The sequence below is a fragment of the Abramis brama genome (genome assembly GCF_963993115.1).
Source record: "Abramis brama genome assembly, chromosome: 9".
Taxonomy (NCBI): Eukaryota; Metazoa; Chordata; class Actinopteri; order Cypriniformes; family Leuciscidae; genus Abramis; species Abramis brama.
This window is the reverse complement of record NC_139971.1, coordinates 3,514,421-3,535,079: the sequence shown is the minus strand read 5'-3', so window position 1 is coordinate 3,535,079 and position 20,659 is coordinate 3,514,421. Positions and strand designations below refer to the sequence as shown.

General features: G+C 39.8%; 1 protein-coding gene across 1 annotated transcript in view; it reads left to right on the top strand.

Annotated features, from left to right (window-relative positions):
* Positions 1–6,884: 6,884 nt before the first annotated feature.
* The window catches only part of kcnj5 (potassium inwardly rectifying channel subfamily J member 5), a gene marked incomplete at its 3' end in the record, with an annotated part of 28,788 nt that continues 15,013 nt past the window's right edge, over positions 6,885–20,659 (top strand). Inside the window, exons 1-2 of the mRNA XM_084124020.1 lie at positions 6,885–7,464; positions 20,159–20,241. Of these exons, the coding sequence (XP_083980146.1) occupies positions 20,179–20,241 (63 nt within the window). The 5' untranslated portion in view covers positions 6,885–7,464; positions 20,159–20,178. The remainder of the gene's footprint in view (positions 7,465–20,158; positions 20,242–20,659) is intronic.

The window sequence follows — 20,659 nt, the reverse complement described above, 5'->3', positions numbered from 1 at the left end:
TTACTAAACTAACGGAAAACACATTATTTACTTCTCTTAAATGTGTGAAACAAAATGTTATTTGAAAATAATTTCATAAAAGGCTTTTTAAAAGCCTTTATCTAGTTCAAAAAGTCTTAGAAGACTGTTTTTGGTTCAGGGTTGAATACCATGCATCCTCTTTTTGATATCGTCACCTTCCTAAAATAATTGCCCAAATCATTTTCATTTTCAAATGACTTAGGCAATTATTTTTCGGAGTTCGGAGCAATCATAGAAAAACACTTAAGAAATGTATCCTCACTGACCAATGATTACTTGAAACACTTGGAGAAATGACCAATGGTACTGAGGGCAGATTGACTTGAACGTTAACCAGCTTGTCAGAATCACAACACTGCCATATATTCCACATGCATATTAAGTAGATCAGTCATACATTTAATTTTTAACTAACTATTCATATAATTTTATATATTTGTCCAATGAATACTGTTTGTATTTTATAGATCTACTACACAAATAAGGTGATGTTTTTCCTTATGTAGTGTGTGGGAGTAAATGACAAGATCCTGACCACGAGCAACATTTCTACCTGTACAAAACAAGAACACAAATGTACAAAAAAAAAAGACAAACAGCCCACACAATATGAGCAGTCTGGTGATATGGATTGCATTGCTTCAGTCCTCAACAGTCTTTCTGCTTAAAGCAACTTAACCAACAAGCAGTTCTTGCTGCCTCTTATACATAAAAAGGAGATTCCTAAGTGAGCACTTTCAAGCACTTATATCTGAGGTTCCTCACAGACTCCCTGCATTTACACTCCATTTTCTGCATTCAAATGGTAATTCAATGCTTAGTCAAAGATTCCTTTAGACAAACTCCTGCTGGAAAACAGCTCAAAATGATCTAACAGACTGCATGGTTACACAAAAACTCCACTGTGCGTGTGCGTGTGCGTGTCCCCATACCATTCAGTCAATAAGTTGAATATTTTAGTGGAAATGTATCATTCTTCTGCTTCAAAAGTTACATTTCTCCATATCGCTTCTCCCTCTAAAGCTCCTAATATAAATGTTCACTGCTTTTGCTCACTCAGCTGCTGAATATTCAACACACACTGCATTTGCTTTCCACTGACCCGTCTTGGAGACCAGAAACTCCCCTAACTAAACATCTAGAAACATTAGGATACTGTATTTTGTAAAATTCAAATAAGCTTTACATATGTTTATTGGAAAGGGTTTAAAAGCAATGTTCTTCATGCAACCATAAACTATTATTGCACATGCAATGATTGCATGACAGGCGGTAGACAATTAACTCTTTCACTGCCAGCGTTTTTGTAAAAAGTTGTCAGCCACTTACCAGCATTTTTGATCATTTTCACAAATGTTTCAGTTTTGTTTGAATATCTGAATATGCAATGAATAGAGTAGATGGAGTAGATCGAGTCCATCAACACCTCCAAAGTTTCACAGTCCTGTAGCTCGTCCTGGGTCGACATTTCATTCATTAACATTAGGCACTTTTGATTTATATGCTGTATAATTTTGATCGCGTTATTTTACATATGCATCTGCTTACATATGCTATCGCTTGTTTCTGCTTCTTCTTCACCTGTGTTTTCATCAGGAGATTCAGTACTCTTTCAGAATATGTGTAATAGCGCCCCCTACCGTATAACAGTGAAATTTTCCCCTGTGGGAACGTGCCACTGTCCCGCTGCGTTAGGCATGAGGACTGCAGATGTGAACAGAGATATAAACTGCAATGTCTGTAATGTAAGACGCCTTGTAGGACATTTCTTTTTTCCCCAATGATAGACATGCCATTGTCATTACTGGAAGCTCAGAGGCCGGACTCAATGTGATGGGGTCATGTATAAGTCCGGGACTACATCTCCCATAAGTCTGTGTGGTAGCATAATATTTACTTTGGCACACACTATAAATAAAACAGTAGCCTAGTGTATAGCGCGCTCTAGTCTCATCTCTCATCCATGCATTGGATCTTCAAACAAGCGTGTGCTAGTATCAGGTCACCTTCATTTAATGAGATGTGGGCATGAGGAAGGTATGGGTTTTGTCATTGAGAACTCCTTGATTATTGATGGTGGAAGGCCTGATGACAGTCTTATGAATGATGAACTATGCTCTTTTAAAGAAGAATACCTCTCTTTCTATCTTTTTATTTTATTTTATTTATTTTTTTGTGGTGAATTACCCAGTTCTTTTTGGAGACATTGTGTTGATATTATTGTACATTTTTGATCGATTAGTTTTTTTGATTTCATGGCGGCCGCAGGGTCTCCTCCATGCGTGTGATTGGCACTGGTGATTTGTGCTTCTTTTTGAGCGCTGTAAATTCTGTGCTGGATTGGAGTGTGAATTGTGATTAGTGGTTGTATTTTTTTCTCTTCACACTTACTGCCCTGTTGAAGCCCTGTGGATTGTTGTGAATTTCTGTTTTATTCTCTTTCTCCTTGAATGAGATTTGTATTAGTGTTTTAGACATTTACTATTTTATGCAAAATCTGGTATCTGTTCATTGTAATATAGATTTTACAGTAATTTATTTAAAAAAATGTATTTTACAGTGTAATTGTTACACGTTACGTTTGTAGTAACTATAGTAATAACTATAAATCATGCATAATTACATGCAACTAATCCTTAAACACACAAATGGATGTCAAATGCAAAAGTCAACACATTCATCCAGACAGCAACAAAGTGTCGGCCCAGATCCGGCCCACATCTGGTACATGTGGAATCCTAACCGAACCAGATGTGGACCGGATCTGGACCGACACTATGTTGCTGTCTAGGCTCAGTACATTCTGCAGTTCACTTCAACCATATTTGAAAGAGTATAGAAGTAATTATATAAGTGTGTCAAAAAAGCATGCTTAAGGTTTAATTGCTAACTAATAGCATTTGAAAATTGAAAATATAATTTAATTGCAATTAACATGCAGTGAAATGTCAAAAAAAAAATATTACATTCAGTTTGCACTGAAGTAATATATTATTTTAAGTATATTATTTCCATAATAAGGACTCCTTTATTAAGAAGGATTTGCCAAATTTATAAATGTAAATAGCTTGCTTATTCCATGAACAACTAAAATGAGCAACAGCTCAGAAAAATAAAAGTCACGCAATTCAAAGTCTGAGAGTTGTTCTCAATGCTTAAAGGTTCATTAATTACATTTGTGTTTCGCCAGCTATGAGCGCACAGTTATGAATTACTGCATGTTGACTGATGAGAAAGTTAAATAAATCAAATAAGAAATTCTCTTCAAAATGTCAAAGTTTGATGGTTTGGATTAAATCACTCAAATTACAAAACATGTCTAGACATGTAATTGGCAACAACCCTGACAATTTGTGATTTAATCATTTTTGAGATTTCCCCAGCCTGAAGCCTTCATTTAATGTGTACACTGTTTAAGCATTTGTCAGAAGTAGCTACAATTGATTTATTTAGCTTTAAAAGACACTAAAATAGACCTTTCACATCAAAAATATTGATGGCACCATACCCATGCTGTGCACTTCTGTTCCTCAGAGCCCTGAAACTACAAAATGAAATAAAATCAGGCATTTCAACCAATGCTGTGATTCACTACCATTGCACCCGAGTAGTTAACTGACCCCATGGCACTGGCCAAAGAACTTGTTTCATCCACATTTTCTACTTCACATCATCAGCACTGTGAACAATATCATTCCCTCTCAGCATCCAGGCTATATAGTGCTCCGTGAAGACACTTCAGCATCAGCCAATCATTCTCTGGGCTTTTTCATCTCTGCACTGTTAACATTCCTGAAGTGCAAATGAACAAATAGTACAACCTCCAACAACAAATGACACGGTCTAACCGATGACACCTCAACGCCACCGTAACCCCAGCAGGAGATCTTCAATCGTTTCCATTCTCCTGTTTCAATCGTCACCTTATGTTCACAGCTAATTGAACACCTGGAGCCAAATCCCCACAGTGACACACAATTAACCCTAAAATGCATATGTGCATTTGTTTTTTATTTTTGTCTCTTTGCACATTCCATGAATTCATTAACTATGCCTTTGATCATGTGAGATAATATTTATACATACTCACTGGACACTTTATTAGGTACACCTTGCTATAGCGGGTTGGACCCCCGTGGCCAGTAATAAATAATATATATAGGTAATATCATGTACTTGTTTAGACATATACAAAGAAACAGTAATTAAAGCAATTTACTGCAATTTGCCTTATCTTTACCACTGACACTTTTTTTTAATAATAATAATAATAATAATAATAATTGGCTGTCCCCAATGGGAAGTGTAATCAGATTTACTGGGTAGGGGTGGTGATTTAGCTGTTTTCTTAGGGTTTTAAATGTATGAATATAAAAATGAAAAGGCAAAATAGTTGTGCTAAATAAAGATATCCTCTGAAAACAAATATTCATAGACTTCACATAGAGATCACAGCAAAGCAAATTACTGACAGCCTGATACACGACAACGCTTTTTTTCACTCTCCCTTTCATTCTGTCTCCATCATCTATTCAAATTTATACCAGAGAACAATGATAGAGAAACAGGTCAGAATGTGAAATAAAATAAATGCTGGGACAGTCTTGAATATTACATCTGCTAAACACGTTCAACTCTACATATTACGGAATGGTTCGACTTTATTTAAACATAATTTACACACTGATACACATTGCATTGATTACAGCTGGCCTCATCTAACCAGATTAAATTAAAAATGAAAGATTTAAGACATACTGCATTGACATACTGTCTTTCCTTTCCTACCACCAGCCTTACGTCTATATAACCTTCCTCTCAATACTCTAGTGATCCAGTGAAAAAATAAATAAATAAATTACAAGCTTGGAGTAATGAAGGACCAAGACCTTGATTACACTTAGAGGATTGATAACCCATTGAAAATGTTTATTGATTTTGCAATTACAGGGTCGGTTGACTGATGCAGCATCGCATAATGCTTTATCACACATTTAAAAGAGAGCAAATTAAGTGCTGTAGTGTTTCTTCATTCACAGTTTGTTCTCGAAGCATAATGCTGATCAAAACAGACTGCTATTTTGAGTTTAGAAGTCTCTTAAAAGTGATCCAGGCACAATGTAATGTAAGTCTGCTAACTTCAGAACTTCCTTAAAATCTGCTAAATATCCAGATGTGGCGAGCAGGACGAGGCCGAGGGCGTGATTGATAATGAGTCTCTCATGTCTCTCACGGAGGAGCGGCGACAGTGAAGGACGAGAGAGGACCAGGCCTGGATTTTATTTTTGTTTCTGTTTTATGTGGCAGCAGTCATCCGTGAGGGGCTGTCGCCTTTACTTTCGTTTTCTATTTGTTTATTTATTTATTAAAATATGTTGATTGTTCGCCGGTTCCCGCCTCCTTCTTCCCATAACATCGAACATTGCTACACCAGTGTAGCCATTATGACTAGTGTGCTATCAAAACATTTCTCAGTTTGTTTTGTGCATCCCAAACTTTAACTGCCTATAACTGTCTGTTAGCATTCCCGTTCGTCTCACAGGCAGCCAAATGTGTGCAACCTACTTTTTACCATTCATTCATTCATTCATTCGTTCATTCATTCATTCATTCATTCATTCATTCATTCATTCATTCATTCATTCATTCATTCATTCATTCATTCATTCATTCATTCACTCACTCACTCACTCACTCACTCACTTATTTATTCATTTGTTTACTTATTTATTTGTTTGTTTGCTTGCATGCTTGTAAAAGCATACAACTCTAATTGACAATTTAACAAGACATGACAGCTCACAGTGACCAAAAAGAAATAGACTGAATCATTTTAAACATTGCATCCCTTGTGAAAAAAGTGTGCTTACTTGTACTGAATGTGCACTTATACTGTACTTTAAATCTTAAAAGTTTATATTTATAAAAAAAAAAAAAAACCTAAGTGTCTAAAAACATTGTAAGTGTCCAAAGACATTCAGTTTGCAATTATATTCATTTAAAAAAAAATGTTTAAAGTGTACTTCTTTTTCACAAGGGACATAATGTTCCTTCACATCACAGGCTCCTTTATTCTGCCACTCCGTCATGTCAGTCAGTGCACACTGTATATTCGGTCCTCTGTGCACACGAATCAATAAACAACATTCAAGCTTTGGATTGGATTCCTGGATTCCTGTGTAAGAAGAAGAATTGGAATCCTGTGTAAATGCATTTATGCGACTATGTGCAGCATTTAGAAGTGTGAAAACAATATGTACAAATTAACCACATTATAACGTCAAAAAGGGTCCCACGCACAAATTTCGGGACCCGCCTACACCAGAGTGATGCCCTTTACACCAATGGCCACCATGATCCAATACTGGACTCATTGGTTTTACATTCCCAGCCAACATTTCAAAGTGGAAGCAATGTAGGCACAGGTTTGCAGTGTGTGTGTTTAGGCTCACGGTTTTGGCCCCAAATGGGTTTGTTCCATGTTGACCCATTCTGAATAAATCCTATTAGGGGCCCAAACCTTAAGACCATAGTGTGTCTACACCATGAAAGTTGGCTGGGAATGTAAAACCATCGAGTCCAGTATTGGATCACGGTGGCCAGTGGAGTAAAGGGCATCCCGCTGGTGCCTGCACTGAAACACATGCGTGCGCAGTTTTACTTCCAACAGAAGCTGCAGAATCTACTGGCGTTGGGCGGAGACGGGACATGATGTCGTGTGTGTGACTGCATGTGTTTGTGTGAGACTGCAGAGTCATAAATCAGAGTCCCTTCGCATGTTGGAAGTGCGTGGGGAGACGGCCTCATGTTTAACCTTGCTGTAGTGCTCCCTGCCATCCCGAAACATCTGCTCACCTCAATCTGACGACCTTGCAGAGTAAACGTCCAACTTTATCTCTCGCAACACACTCTCAATCAGTCCTGCCCCTCCTCTCGGCTTCTGTACATACAGTATCTTCCAGAACTGCGCTGTGGTGAATCTCACCCTCAGGCTGTTCTTAAGCAAAAAAAAAAAAAAAATGAGAGGAATTGATTATCCGGCACATCTAGCACGATTCCTTCTCTCCCTCGTCTCGTTTTCACGCAGTTGCGTAAACCTCAGCCTGCAGAATCCAACTCATCACGCACTAGGATGCTTCCACACACACACACACACACACGAGTACGAAAGGACAAATCCTGCGAGGGGGGACGGAGGAACAGGGGGATGTGGGGGAGGAAACATCCTCTCATGCTCACTTTCACATCCCTCCCTCCCTCTCTCTCTCTCGCGCTCTCTCGCTCGCTCGCATCCTCCAGGAGAGCGAGGTAAGGAGGTGGTGGAGCGCTGTGTGTGTGTCGAGTCAGTGAGGCTGTTGAGATGAGCACATCAGAGCTGGAGTCAGAACAGAGCGCAGATGCCCTAACATGACACCGCACAGATACCTCTGCGCTCCGATGAAGGTAAGTCTGAGAGGAGCGAGAGAATAGAGTCCGATTGTGTCACCGTTGAATGGGGTCTCGATGCCATCGTGCCTCTTGAGGAGGATCTGCATGCTGAGAGGAACAGAGAGCCGGCGGGGATCACAGGATTACCCCATCGCCGACCCCTGTCCCATTGATACGCCGAGCGTTTGCTCCTCATCCACAATGCCATGGATCTAAAACGCCTTCCAGCGCGCGAGGTTGTGTGTTTCCCCAGCGTTCCCGGGTTAGAGAGTGAGCACGTGTTTTAGTGCATTGCAGGAGTTTCGCAAGCCTTGTCAGTTGCATTGCAGGAGAACTTGCATGTGAGTGCATGCACGTGTGCGTTTACGTGCGTGTGTGTGTTGCGGCGATCGCACACTTTCTAGAGGAGAACCGAGTGAATGTCTGTCGGCGGGAGTCATATCGATTCTCTCTGATTCTTGCTTACAGGGGTATTAGTCCTCTCGCCTGGGGCTGCGAATACAAACTGAGATTTTCCTCCGTCTAGCCTCTCTGGTCCTGTCACACTTAAGAGTCTCCAGATAACTCAGCTCGGAAAGCAGGGAACAAAGCGGGGGCTGCTCGATAAAGGGGAAGATTATTAAAGCCAGCTCCATCGTGGCTTCAAGCAGAGGGAATGAGTGCGAGATTGTGAATTTTTCATAGTTTGCTTGCAGCTTGCCTAGCTAATGTGTAAAATGTGCTGTTTCACTTTTCCTTCACTCATGTCATGTTTAAATATACATGGAGTTACTAGAAACACAAACATTATGCAAATTTTGTATCCTCTAACCTTACGCTTAAACTTAACTCTCACTCTTCTAGATTTTCCTTAAGACTTTATTTAGTATGTTTACTAAGCAGTTTTTCCCGTGGGGATTGTTGGCTGTTGCTCATAAATGGGAGTGATTTTAGTTTTTACTATCCTCATGGGGATATGTGTTCCCTACATTATAGGCAAAGCCTGATCAACACACACACACACACACACACACCTAAGCACATAAATGCAGTACTGGACTTTTCAGCCTTATCCATTTGCAGAATTGTCAGTGTTTGCCAGAGTTTGCGCATCATTTAAGCCAATGGTCGCCATGGCACAGTTGATTCTGATGGAGTGACCTTTGACCTCTTTGACTTTACGAGAATTCCCTAAACTCTGAGCAAAACAGCTGCGTCACACACACCAAAGGCCTTACTCAATTACCTTCTGCCAATTTTACTGCCAGTGTGAATTACTAAAGGGAGAATTATTTACTGACCCAAACTAGTATGACTTGAATTTATCTGTGAATTGCAAAGGAAGAAATTTGTTTTCAGTGCAACTACAATTAATGTGGGATGAAATTATGTTCCTCACACAGAGCTATGTTATGGCTTCAGAATATAGTGCATGTCACATGGAATATTTCTTATAATGCGTTTGTGTTCTTTTTGAAGCTTGAAAGCCTCAGCAAGCTGTTTCACTTGTTGTTCCATAAAAAATAAGTTGAGCTTTATTTATTATTTTTGTTTAATGTGGTGTTCCATGAAAGAAGCCACCGATTTGGAATGGCATGAGGATGAGTGCATAATGGCATCATTTAAATTCAGAGCTGGGCATAACATATTCAGCAAACTGAGCACAGAAAACACTTGCAATCCTGACCATGCAGCAGAAATACGCTTCTCTGAAGTCACGGTCAGGCTAATTGTTGAGTGATCTTACACTTCACATTTGTGGAAGTCCCAACTGTCACTGAGTTACCTTGAAAGAAACCGACTTCGCACACACACCGCGTAACTGTGTTTGTGTTGATGTGTGTGTGGACGTGCATCAAATAGTAAGTTGCACCTCATTTGCTCCCAAAGTCCGTGCTCCATTTGTATTGTGTTAGGTGAGATCCGAGCAGAAAAGTCCTCAAGCGCAATCCATCTCCTTGTTCATAATTAGATCAAACTTCTGTCTAATACATTCAGAGTATCTTCGCATCTGCTGCAGTTTGAGAGGAATTCTATTTCCTGCTGCATTGATCCGTATGCTCTGAAAGGCTAGCGGTTTAAAGGACAGGTCTTTAAATTAAATCTTATGGTGGGTCATTCATCTTATGCTGTACTTTTTCAACTTTGCTCAGGTAATTCAACTTTATTACTTACAGCTTAATTATTAAGAGAAAATAAACAGGATGGAAATAAAGAGCTGAAGTCAATGGTCAAAATTCTGATATGATCATACTGATTTATGTTTATCAAACAGAATACAGTGTTTTGCAGTTATAACAACTAATTCCACGGAATATCACCGAATCCATTGAACTTACTGATGTTTGTTTTGGCGGTTGTTTTCACATCAACTGATGTCACTTCCTGACAGATGATGTCATTGAGGAAATAACTCTTGTTAAAGAGATATTACAAAGGATTTTAAGGATGGAAATTGAAATTGAAGACAAAATATCCTTTAAATTGATAACAAAAATACATTCGTAGTATACCAACAACATTGTCAAAACAGTGTTTTGCAAATAACATTTTGATTATAGAAAGTAACAAGGGAAGAAACACCTGTTTTTCTTAGAATTTTAGCAAATATTGGGAAATAAACTGAAAAAAAAAATGGCAACATACAAGTGAAATATATTTTCTCTTATGTATTATTTAGTTCTACCTCATGATATTGTGATAACAATAAACTCTCTTGACAATACATAAAATACATCATTATAATTATAACAAATTATGCATATACATAGAAAATAACGAGGTAACAAGTCTATTCAGCCTGAACAAATCAGACAAGACTTAAGAAGACAAATAAACCAACGAAAGACTAGAATACACAAGGAAACCAAGAAATAAAAGACATGAACTACACCGTTAAGACATAATAAAATAAAAGACATGAAACTCTGCAAGTAACTTTGTTCAAATGAGAAATAGTTAACCATTCCCATCTTTGTCAGACATATCAAGTTGGACTTTTAATGAAAGCTTCAGCGTCTCCTGCATGTGACCTCATGTAAAAACACCCGAACGACTCCAGCATTTAAAGGTGTTATAACCACTTTTAATCTTGTTCCTCCACTTTTTTTGCAAGAGAATATAAAGGTATGAATTGCAGAGAATTGAGTTAATTGAGTGATTAGTTACTTTGAAGCTCTTTCGGTGTTGTGAGTGTTGCCATAGAAACGAGTCATTTCTGAGTCTGAGGATGCGAACAGCTCAGCGTAGACGTTATGGTAATTCTCAGATATGTGAAAGCAGCATCACATTTGAATGTAGATCTTCTTTTTACACTCCAGCCTGTCACCGCAGCTCTGTGACTTATAGAGCTGACGTGAGCAACACAGTGGGAAGTATCGGCACTCGTAAAACAGACGATCCGCTCTGTGCCGTAACAGAGAATCACTCCTTCACCTTCTGCCTCATAAACACGGCAGGCCTTACGGTTGTGTGTGCCTGTGTGAAACTGACAGCGTGCAATAAAAGCAGACATAACAGATAATGAAAAGGCAAGGTGAAGGAACAAAAGGTGTGGCTAAACGGCAGATTTATAGTTACATTCAGGCCTGGTTTCTGCATCGAGATGCATTGCGCACGATGCTGCCGACACACTTACGCAAACAAATCAGAGATGCATCACAACATCTGATGTGTATCTGAAAGAAAACAAGCTCAAGCCTTCGCTAAATATAGCAGGTATTGATTTTTAAGCATGAAAAGATGTGCTTGGAGAAATATTACAACAAACACAATCAAAAGTTTTCCAGACGCTTTATTTTAGCTGCATCCAATCTCTGCAATAAATAGGACATCTTTGGCTGTGAAAGACTGCAGTGTGTACATGTGTGTGTACTTGTATAGTTATCTTTGTGAGGACCAGTTTGGGTTTTAAACCATCAGAGTGAGCTCCCCAATTTCTGACAGCCTTTACAGGGATTTTTGAGGGTTAAGGTTAGAGTCGGGATAAGGTTAGGGATTGCATTATGTCAATGAATGTCCTCACAAAGATCAATGTCCTCACATCATACAAACGTGTGTGTGTGTGTGTGTGTGTGTGTGTGTGTGTGTGTGTGTGCATGAGATTGCATCAGTCATTCAGAAGTCAAGAAGGTGATCAATGTCAAATCGATGAAGCACCATATACATTGTTATAGATGTATATTACATTGGTATACATTGTTGCAACATTAGAAATGTGAGACATTTGTTCTGTGATGCTTTTAAAGACAGAAGAGTTTCAGGCCTTTTCCAGTTTCTCCCAATCGTGTGAATTCCTAGTGAGATGACTGGATTTTACCCACAAAAAATATCACCTTTTTGTTACAAGATAAGGTTGAGGAATAATTTATTTTTGTAAAAGAATTTTTTTTTTTTTACTTTAACAACAAAATATATATTTAAACTGAATACATCCTTCAGGGCCAGATTTACCAACACAAACCCGATTTTGACATTAAAAAACTACTGTTTAAATTTACTAAAGACATGCAGTGAAACATTAGCACTGAAAAGGCTTTATTTTTGCGTCTGATGTAGTTGCATATGCATTTGTAGGAGTTTCCCTTTCAGACGCCAAATCTATGGGAGGAGAGTATTTAAATGAATCACGCAAGGTGATTTACTAAGGTTTGCGCTATAGTCAATTTACTGGTATATGCGACATTATTTACCGCCCAAAAAAGCACGTCTTAAACCAGACGCTAATTTACGCCGCAGTAAATCAAGCGCAGAACTTTCCACCCCCATTGGCGCTTTTATGGAATTGCGCTCTCAAGCTAATTTGCCCTGTTTAGTAAATCTGGCCCTTTGTATATAATGAGGCATATATTTCAACAAAAAAAAAAATGTTTTTCCTTTTTCGCAATACTGTTTTCTGTTATTGAGCCGTGAATGGAAATCCAAACAGATTGCATCATATAGGTATCCTGCTTGCTCAGTGTAGAGAATAAGAGCTTTGATTTCCAGTACAGTGAACTCTGATGTACAGTGTGTTTGTGCAGAACAGATGGTCTGTCTTCGGGAGGATCTGCCGGCGAGTGAATGCGCTGCACCAATCATTTCACGTGTGCTGACATTTTGAATATTTCCCAGAGATTCCCCAGAGATCCCAGTCCATTATCACTGGATTACAAGTGTTCCCAAAAGAAAAGGATTTAGCAGTTTCTGTTTGCGCACCACTTTATCGACAGACTTAAGGTGTTTAAGTGGCCTCGTTGAGGCTGTGATTCAGTGATCGAGGAATGCTAATTAGGGCAGTTGGACACGGCGCTCACTTTGGCAGACCCGATGCTGCAAATCACTTCAGGGAGCTGACAGGCCATCTGATAAACACGGGAGAGAGTGTTGAAGAGCCTGTTCTCTACTTAACACAACCCACCCCCAGCAAACACACACGTACACATCCAGTCAGGACCGCCTAGAGAGCACGGCCTTGTTAGCACTCTTGAGTGAGTGTCATTGGACCAGGGATGTATGCATTCATGCACACCCTATAAAGCCTTTTGGAGTGGGTGTGATTTGGCCACCGATGTGAACTTCCCGAAGCATCACTTGCGTTGGTGTGGGACGGCGAGGAAGGTCGCTGTCATGGCGCCAGTGCCGGCTTAGTTTCAGCCACTGCTATTCCTGTCACTGATAGGACGCTCTCTCTGAGACGCACTCCTTTCATTAGGCTAATTGTCCTTAGTGTGGACAGGATGTCTTCTTGAAGGCTTGGTGTCATTCAGAGTGATAGGGACACTAATACACACTTGCACGGCTGAACACACACTCGCAGGCGAGTGAATGTGGAGCTGGCAGCAAGCCGCGCTGGATGCTGTTCGTTCCAGGGGCATTTTAACTCATTTGCCCCGACTAACCTCAAAGTGTCATAACAGTTTCAGATATAGACAGCCGAGCCATCATCCGCTGTGTGTGTGTGTGTGTGTGTGTGTGTGTGTGTGTGTGTGTGTGTGTGTGTGTGCATGCACGTTCAAACACATTCGCACTCACACCAAAGACGACGCTGCAACAAGGACATTGACGAAGTGTCCGAACGCAGGGTATGTTCCAATCTCTCATAAAGTAGACTTTGTTTTTTAGGTCCCGCTGACCTGAAGTTACGACACATTTGCATGTTTGTGGTTCTCATTATATGCAGGTAAACAAATAAACTAATTGTTTTCTAATAAGTGTATTATTTCGACTTAAATCATTTCAGTTTTATATTTTAGGATTTAAAATATAACCCGCTGAAGATCCTTTTTTTAAAGGGATGGTTCATCCGAAAATCTACTTTTTATCATAATTTGCTCACCCTCAAGTCATCGCAAATCTATATGAATTTCTTTTTTCTGTGAGACACAAAATTGTGCAGTTATTCTTTTCAATGCAATTTCAATGCAAGAGGACTAGTACGGTGAGCGGGAGGGGACATGTTCCGATCACTTACTTTTGTCGTGGCCACAAGATATTAATTTGTAGGAACGTCACATTAACTCATGGGAACGTGATAATAAGTCGTGGTTGCGAGATCATTTTTTCGAGGTAACGTCGTCTTTATGTTGTGGCCACACGATGTAAAGTCGTGGCCTTGAAATCCTAAAGGAACGACATATCTTTCTAGTGGCCATGACTTCATATGTTGAGGGAACAAAATCTATTTCTCGTAGCCACGAGTTAAATGCATAAACAACCTGCGTGACCTTAGAAACCTGGAATTGTCAGAAATGGATAGGCCTATAATAAGATTTATTTTTAATTAAGAATGACAAAATAAGGGCGGAATTAAGAAATAATTATATTAATATATTAATGCCTATAGTCTATAGGCAACATCGGACGTAATATAATAGGCAACATGTTAAAATAATAATTTCTTAATTATTATAGGCCTATCCATTTCTAATAATTCCAGGTTGCTATGGTCACCCATGTTGTTTACGTATTTAACTCGTGGACAAGAGAAATAGATTTCGTTCCTTCAACACATGAAGTCATGGCCACGAGAAAAATATGTTGTTCTCTCATCATATGATCGCAAGGCCACAACTTTACATCGCGTGGCCACGACTTAAGGATGTCGTTCCCACGACTTATTATCACGTTCCCACAAATTAATATCTTGTGGCCATGACAAAACTAAGTGAACCGAACATGTCCCCTCCCGCTCACTATAGACTATAGCTTTTAAGCTTATAAGCTTCAAAAAAGGATGCATAAGTATCATAAAAGTTTTCCATGACAAACTATATTTTACATTTTTGGATAATGCCTTTTCCACTTGTGTGCATGACTCCCCTTTAAAGCTTGACAGCTTAATATTTGTTCATTATGAAATTATTCGTTCAGGCAACTGCGTTTGACTAGTTGGGGCAACATCTGGGGGAATTCTTTTAATCTATTTGTGACAGTGCCATTATTATGACCCTAGGTTATCAAACACTGAAAAAAATTATAGATTTTTTTTTTTTTTACGCATTAAAGCTTCACTGTGATGTTGCAGGGCATTCCAATGAATTTTTTAATTTCATCTTCTACAAAAGGCCTTATGAAGTGTGTAGGCAGCAGTGATTTGCACAGGGACTGTGTGGATTGTGACACTGCTACAGAAATGCTATGTTGAAGAGTCGAGAGAGGAAGCTCTACGCTGTTTGTTTTGATGACTCTTCAGAATTGCTTACTCCTGCGAAATAAAAAGGGAAGAGAGCAAAAAGCGCAACCCCTCACTGCAGGACATGGATGAATGAACTCATCTCTGAGTAGTAAAACGCTCCGCCGCAGCGTGAGCTCGATTCCTCCTCCAGCAGTCATTGCTGTCCCATGTGTTTGAGTAGATCGGGTTGTTGGACATCTCTGGGACTGCAGTGTGTTGTTGACAAAAACACGTGGGTCATTCCCCAGACATTGCAGGAAATGTCTCTCTTTGCGATAAAGCAGCTGGTCCTATTTGTTTAGGGAGGTTTCAACAGCCCTGCAGTCTGATGACAAATCTGCAGGTCTAGCGCATGAAGTGTTTCCCAGCATGTTGCGCTGATCTCCTCTAAGAGGCAATGATGAAGGGGTGAGAGCGTGTGTGAGAATCCTCCCACTAAACCCTGCCATTCAAACACTAATTAGTATTGATACAAGTGCACGCCTGGAGTGTCTCACTCACGGGACAGAGATCACCTTTCAGACTGAAAAGAAGCTGATGTTGACAAATTATGCGGCGGCTTTTTTTTCCAGTGCAATTAAAGCAGTCTGACAGCCAAAACTGTTGCTGTACAAACATAATTTCAGCCACTTAGAGATGTTGATGCCGGTCTGAAAGCAATAGAGCATTCGAGAGCTGACTTTTTTTTTTTTTTTAAAGCCTGCATTCTCCACCATATAAATATCTCACCAGAATAAGTTTCCATGAACAGATGTCGCATGTGTTTTGATCCAGTGATGCAGACAGAACTTTGAATTAGAATACGCTTAAAGTACGATTCCTGAACGAATGATTCATTCGGTTGATTTGAAATATTCAGAAACACACAGCACAACCAGTGTAGTCCTATTCCTGAACATATGACTCTGATAAAACAGTTCTGTTTGGTGAATCAAACGCATACAAGTGTAGTCTGATTCTTTGGCAAATGACTCTTATGAATCAGTGAACACGCCGACTTTTTGGGACTTCAGCTTATTCACCGTATCCCCCAGAGTTAGATAAGTCCATACATACCCTTCTCATCTCCGTGCGTGCCGTTGCTCTGTCTGACGCACCCACCGCTAGCCTAGCTTAGCACAAAGACTGGAGGTAAATGGCTCCAGCTAGCATACTGCTCCCAATAAGTGACAAAATAACACCATTTACATCAACATTACAACATTTTCCTATTTACATGTTGTGATTTGTATAGTCACAGCGTGTACAAATAACAAGGTCACATGAGACAGCCATCTTCTTACCGTTGACATACTGGGAACTATATTCTCAGAAGGCGAAGCACTGCTACTTGGGCGGAGTGATTTGCTTGCAACGTGAGCTTGTGTCTTTGTCCATTTCTCTCTCTCTCTCTCTCTCGTCTTTGTCCATCTCTCTCTCTCTCTCTCTCTCTCTCTCTCTCACTCACTCTCTCTCTGTCTCTCGTGTCTTTGTCCATCTCTCTCTCTCTCTCTCTCTCTCATCTGGCTTGCAACCAGACTCCAAAATCACAAAAAGCATTGCTCCTCTAAGAGCTCGATAAGGAGCTTGTTACCTCCTCAGAACAGCCAGATAAGCAGGAGGGAACAGTCTCTGCTCTGGCTCACTTCACCGGCGTGCAACCATCATGGAGCTGCACAGGGACCGTTTTGTCATGAAATGTGGAAATGGCAGAGGACAGAATGTTGTGGAGGCCTGCCGTCTGTCTGTGATGTATTCTCCATGTGCATTCGGATGCAGGTCACGTCAGTGTGCCCTTTCACTGCAGACCTGTCAGTCAACACTGTATTCCTGAGTGGATGGCAGCTCTGACGTGCCATCTGCGCGCAAGCAGGGCCGAGCAAATAGAGATGAGTGATGTAACTGCGGTGGAGTGGAATTAGACAAATAAGAACAAGGGTCAAACAAAGGACTTGAATCTCTAGTGAGGCCGGCCTTCAAATTCCTGTAAAAGTACAAATTGTGTGTAAATGTACAAATTGAATTTAGCTCTATTTACGAGAGGCTTTCTATCTAGGGTGCACTAATTAGTCAGAGATCAGCTGTTGGCCAATGCATATAACACCAGGTTTTGTGTGTTTAGCTCTACGCGGTGCTGATTATCTCATTCCCGACTGTGAGGGTTATTTTCTCTGAGCTCAAGCTGTGTGTGTGGCCATTACAAGCCATTGAAGAAAAATATGCACTAGCATTTTGTGGTAATTTGCTCCCGGGGTTCATCGGTTCACCTGATTACTCTACATTGATTTACTCTCCTAGATGATCAATACCTATTTTAAGGTCTTTTTTTTAAGTAATGGGGGATTTGAAAAATATCCCCCTAAATAGAGTGTATTCTCTCTCTCTCTCTCTCTCTCTCTGGTTCTCACTCTCTTCCTTTTTTACACTGTGTTTCAGAGGAAAATATATATATGCCATTACTTAACTAATATCCTAAACAGCTTTCAGATCACTTAGCGAGTGAACATGACTAGCATGACTTGCAGATATGCTGCCGGGGATCAATTTTTTGCTATCATTAGTCATCTTATGTAAGCGATTAGCATAGACAACGCTGTGTGACATTACCGACGGGAGCACAGGTGCAGTGTGGGAGTGACCAGGATCTGGAGCTGAATGATTGCTTAATGCACCACGTCATAACATCTGAACTAGAAGTTAAACTAACAGAAATCCAGTTTTCCATAACAATGACCCGTTAATGGAAACAAAACAGTACTGTAAGATGTAACGTAAAACTTACTCCAAAACCTGGTGAACGTAGGCAGGGGTGTCCAAACCTCGCAGGACAGTGGTCCTCCAGGAGCTGGATCGGACACCCCTGTGTTAATGCAGGTTGATCCTGGAACAACAAAAAAATAAAAAATAAATAGAGTGAATAAATGAACATTCCAATCAACCTGAGTTTGGCTTACAACCAGGGTTAGATGTTTCTACATCAGTGTAACATCCCACTGATGTTAGGGATGAGTTATGGCTAGGGTTAGGTTTAGGGGTAGGGATAGGATTAGGGCTAAATTTTCTGACAGAAATATGTTGATCCAGGAACACATCTTACTTGGCAAAATCACAGTGTATCGTAGACACTCCATTTGCTTAAACTTTTTTTTTATTATTATTATTTTCTGTCCAGATCATAGACACACTATTTGCTTAAACTTTTTTATTCTATTTTACAATTTTATTATTATAATATGTTATTATTATTATTATTCATTATATCCAGATCATAGACACTCCATTTGCTTTAACTATTTTATTTTATTTTATTCAGTTTGTCCAAATCATAGGCACTACATTTGCTAAAACTGTTTTTTTTTTTTTTTTTGTTTTTTTTTACTTCTTTCTTCTAACTACAGAAAAGTCTCAATAAATTGGCTCATTTAAAGGTGCTCTAAGCGATGTCATGCGTTTTTTAGGATTTTTTGTCACATCCAGCAAACATCTCCTCACTATCTGCTAGCTGCCTGTCCCCTGAACACACTGTAAAAAAAACGCAGTCTCTGTAGACAGCCCAGGCTCCACAAACGGCAAGAAAAACAAATGGCCCAGCCTGGACCACGAAACATAACAAACAGTGTTCCAGCCAATAACCGACAACAATGATTTGGTGGTGAGGGTTGGGGGGTTAGTGCGCGTGCACATGAAGGGGGGTGTGGGGGGTGGAGGAGAGAGAAGCATGAAGAGGGAAGTTAGCTAGAGGAGAGATGTCCTAGACAACGACTAACGTTAAAAATGTATATTCTTGAGAATGTTTATATGGCCGACACACGACCAAAGAGACGATGTTCCAATGAACAAATAACAAAGAATAGGGAAAGGAGAAGGAACACGCAAAGTCCCGAATTTACATCGGAAAAGCTTTCAAAAGGTGGCGAAAATTCAGGTGGCTCTGTTTTTGCTGGACAGGCGGGTAAATCCAGTTTAGTTTTTCTAAATGGTTCATGACTGTTTCAGGAAGCACGGAAGGGAGGGGGAGGGGATGAGGAGGAGGGAGGGTCGAGCTAGCTTCCGTTTTGTTTGGCAATACTTTGAACGTCAACAAGAAGTGACGTCACCCAACATGAATCTTAAAAAAAGATTGATCAAAAGGATTCGGGATATCATCTTTTTGTCCTACACTACAGCAGCACTTTCTGTTCAGGCCGTATCAGCTCAGAGTGTAGCTCAATATATTTGACAGGTGAACACTAAAAGTGTCAGAATAGAGATAGCGAGCTGCCAGGAGCGAGGAGTACGCAGAGGTGCTCACCCAGGTTGGCGTAACTTCTGTGTTAGTGTGACGGAGTGCTTGACTGGATGATGGAGACAGCAGCAGCTTTCATGGCGTGGCGGTGCTGATGCAGTCGGTCTTTAGGGAGCAGGGAACAGCTGAGACTGCCAGTCTGTTTTAGGCACAAATTAAACTCAATCCGCACACTCAGAAAGTACATCTCCCTTGTGAGCTTTGATTTAATCCTTCAAGTTACCATCGAAGATGTTCTCCCAAAGGTGTCCGTGTGTGTGCGTCTTGTTCCGTCTTATGTCATGTCACATTTAAAAAAACACTCTATTTAATGTGAGAACCTGAGCAGTCAGGTTAAGTTATTCTGTTTGCCCATTAGAGAGTCAAACAGCCATGGTTGAACAGCTTTTCCCGAGGTGTCTGACATGATAAATCTGTTTATTCACCTCATTGAGAGAGGGTGAGACAGTGAGTGAGATATTAGCTGATCAGATTAACCCTGATTTTGAATGAGCCGTGTTTCCTCATGTGAATCTGTAAACAGTGGTAATCCTAAAACCAACCATTCCATATTCCCATAGGACACAATAAATCCATGTAATGACATTTGTCCATCCAAAAGCAATAATGGTAATGTATCAAGGTTTAGCTCATGCTCAGACTAGTAAATCTCTAAGTTCATTGACTATTCATTAATATTGTTTTCCCCTATTTAAAAGTTTGACACTCAAGAAAACATGTTTAAAATCATAGTGTGCATTGGTTATTTCCTAAGCAATAAGCATGGGCGATTATGTTGTTTTATTCTTTTGAGTTATCTCTCTCTGTTTCAGGTTTGCAGTCGAAGCTGAGGATGGCAGGAGATTCTCGCGTCCACATGGACCACGACATGGAGATAGGAGTGACTCCGAGAGAGGTCAGCCGGCCCCATATCACTGTCAGCTTCAGTAGTTGTGTAAAATAAACATCTACTGTAGTAGATCACCCAGCCTACCTGCATGCAAACCATGCAAATATGCATATTATACAATACAGATAAGAGGAATGTTTATTTATTCATGTTTTCAGTATATTTGAATCATTAATAAATGATTGAACAAAAGACCTTGGCCTTCAAATATATATAATTAATAATGTGGGAGCAACAATTCAGGCAACAATTGCCAATAATCTGCATTGTGTGCTGTTCTTACATTATCATTGTCAGGTCATTGTATAATGGTCATTATATTATGTTGTGGTTATTAAATAAAATCGCTGGTTACACATTCAGAGTATTCAGAGATTTGTGTAATAATCTAAATATATAAAAAAAATTATGTTTATAAAGTTAT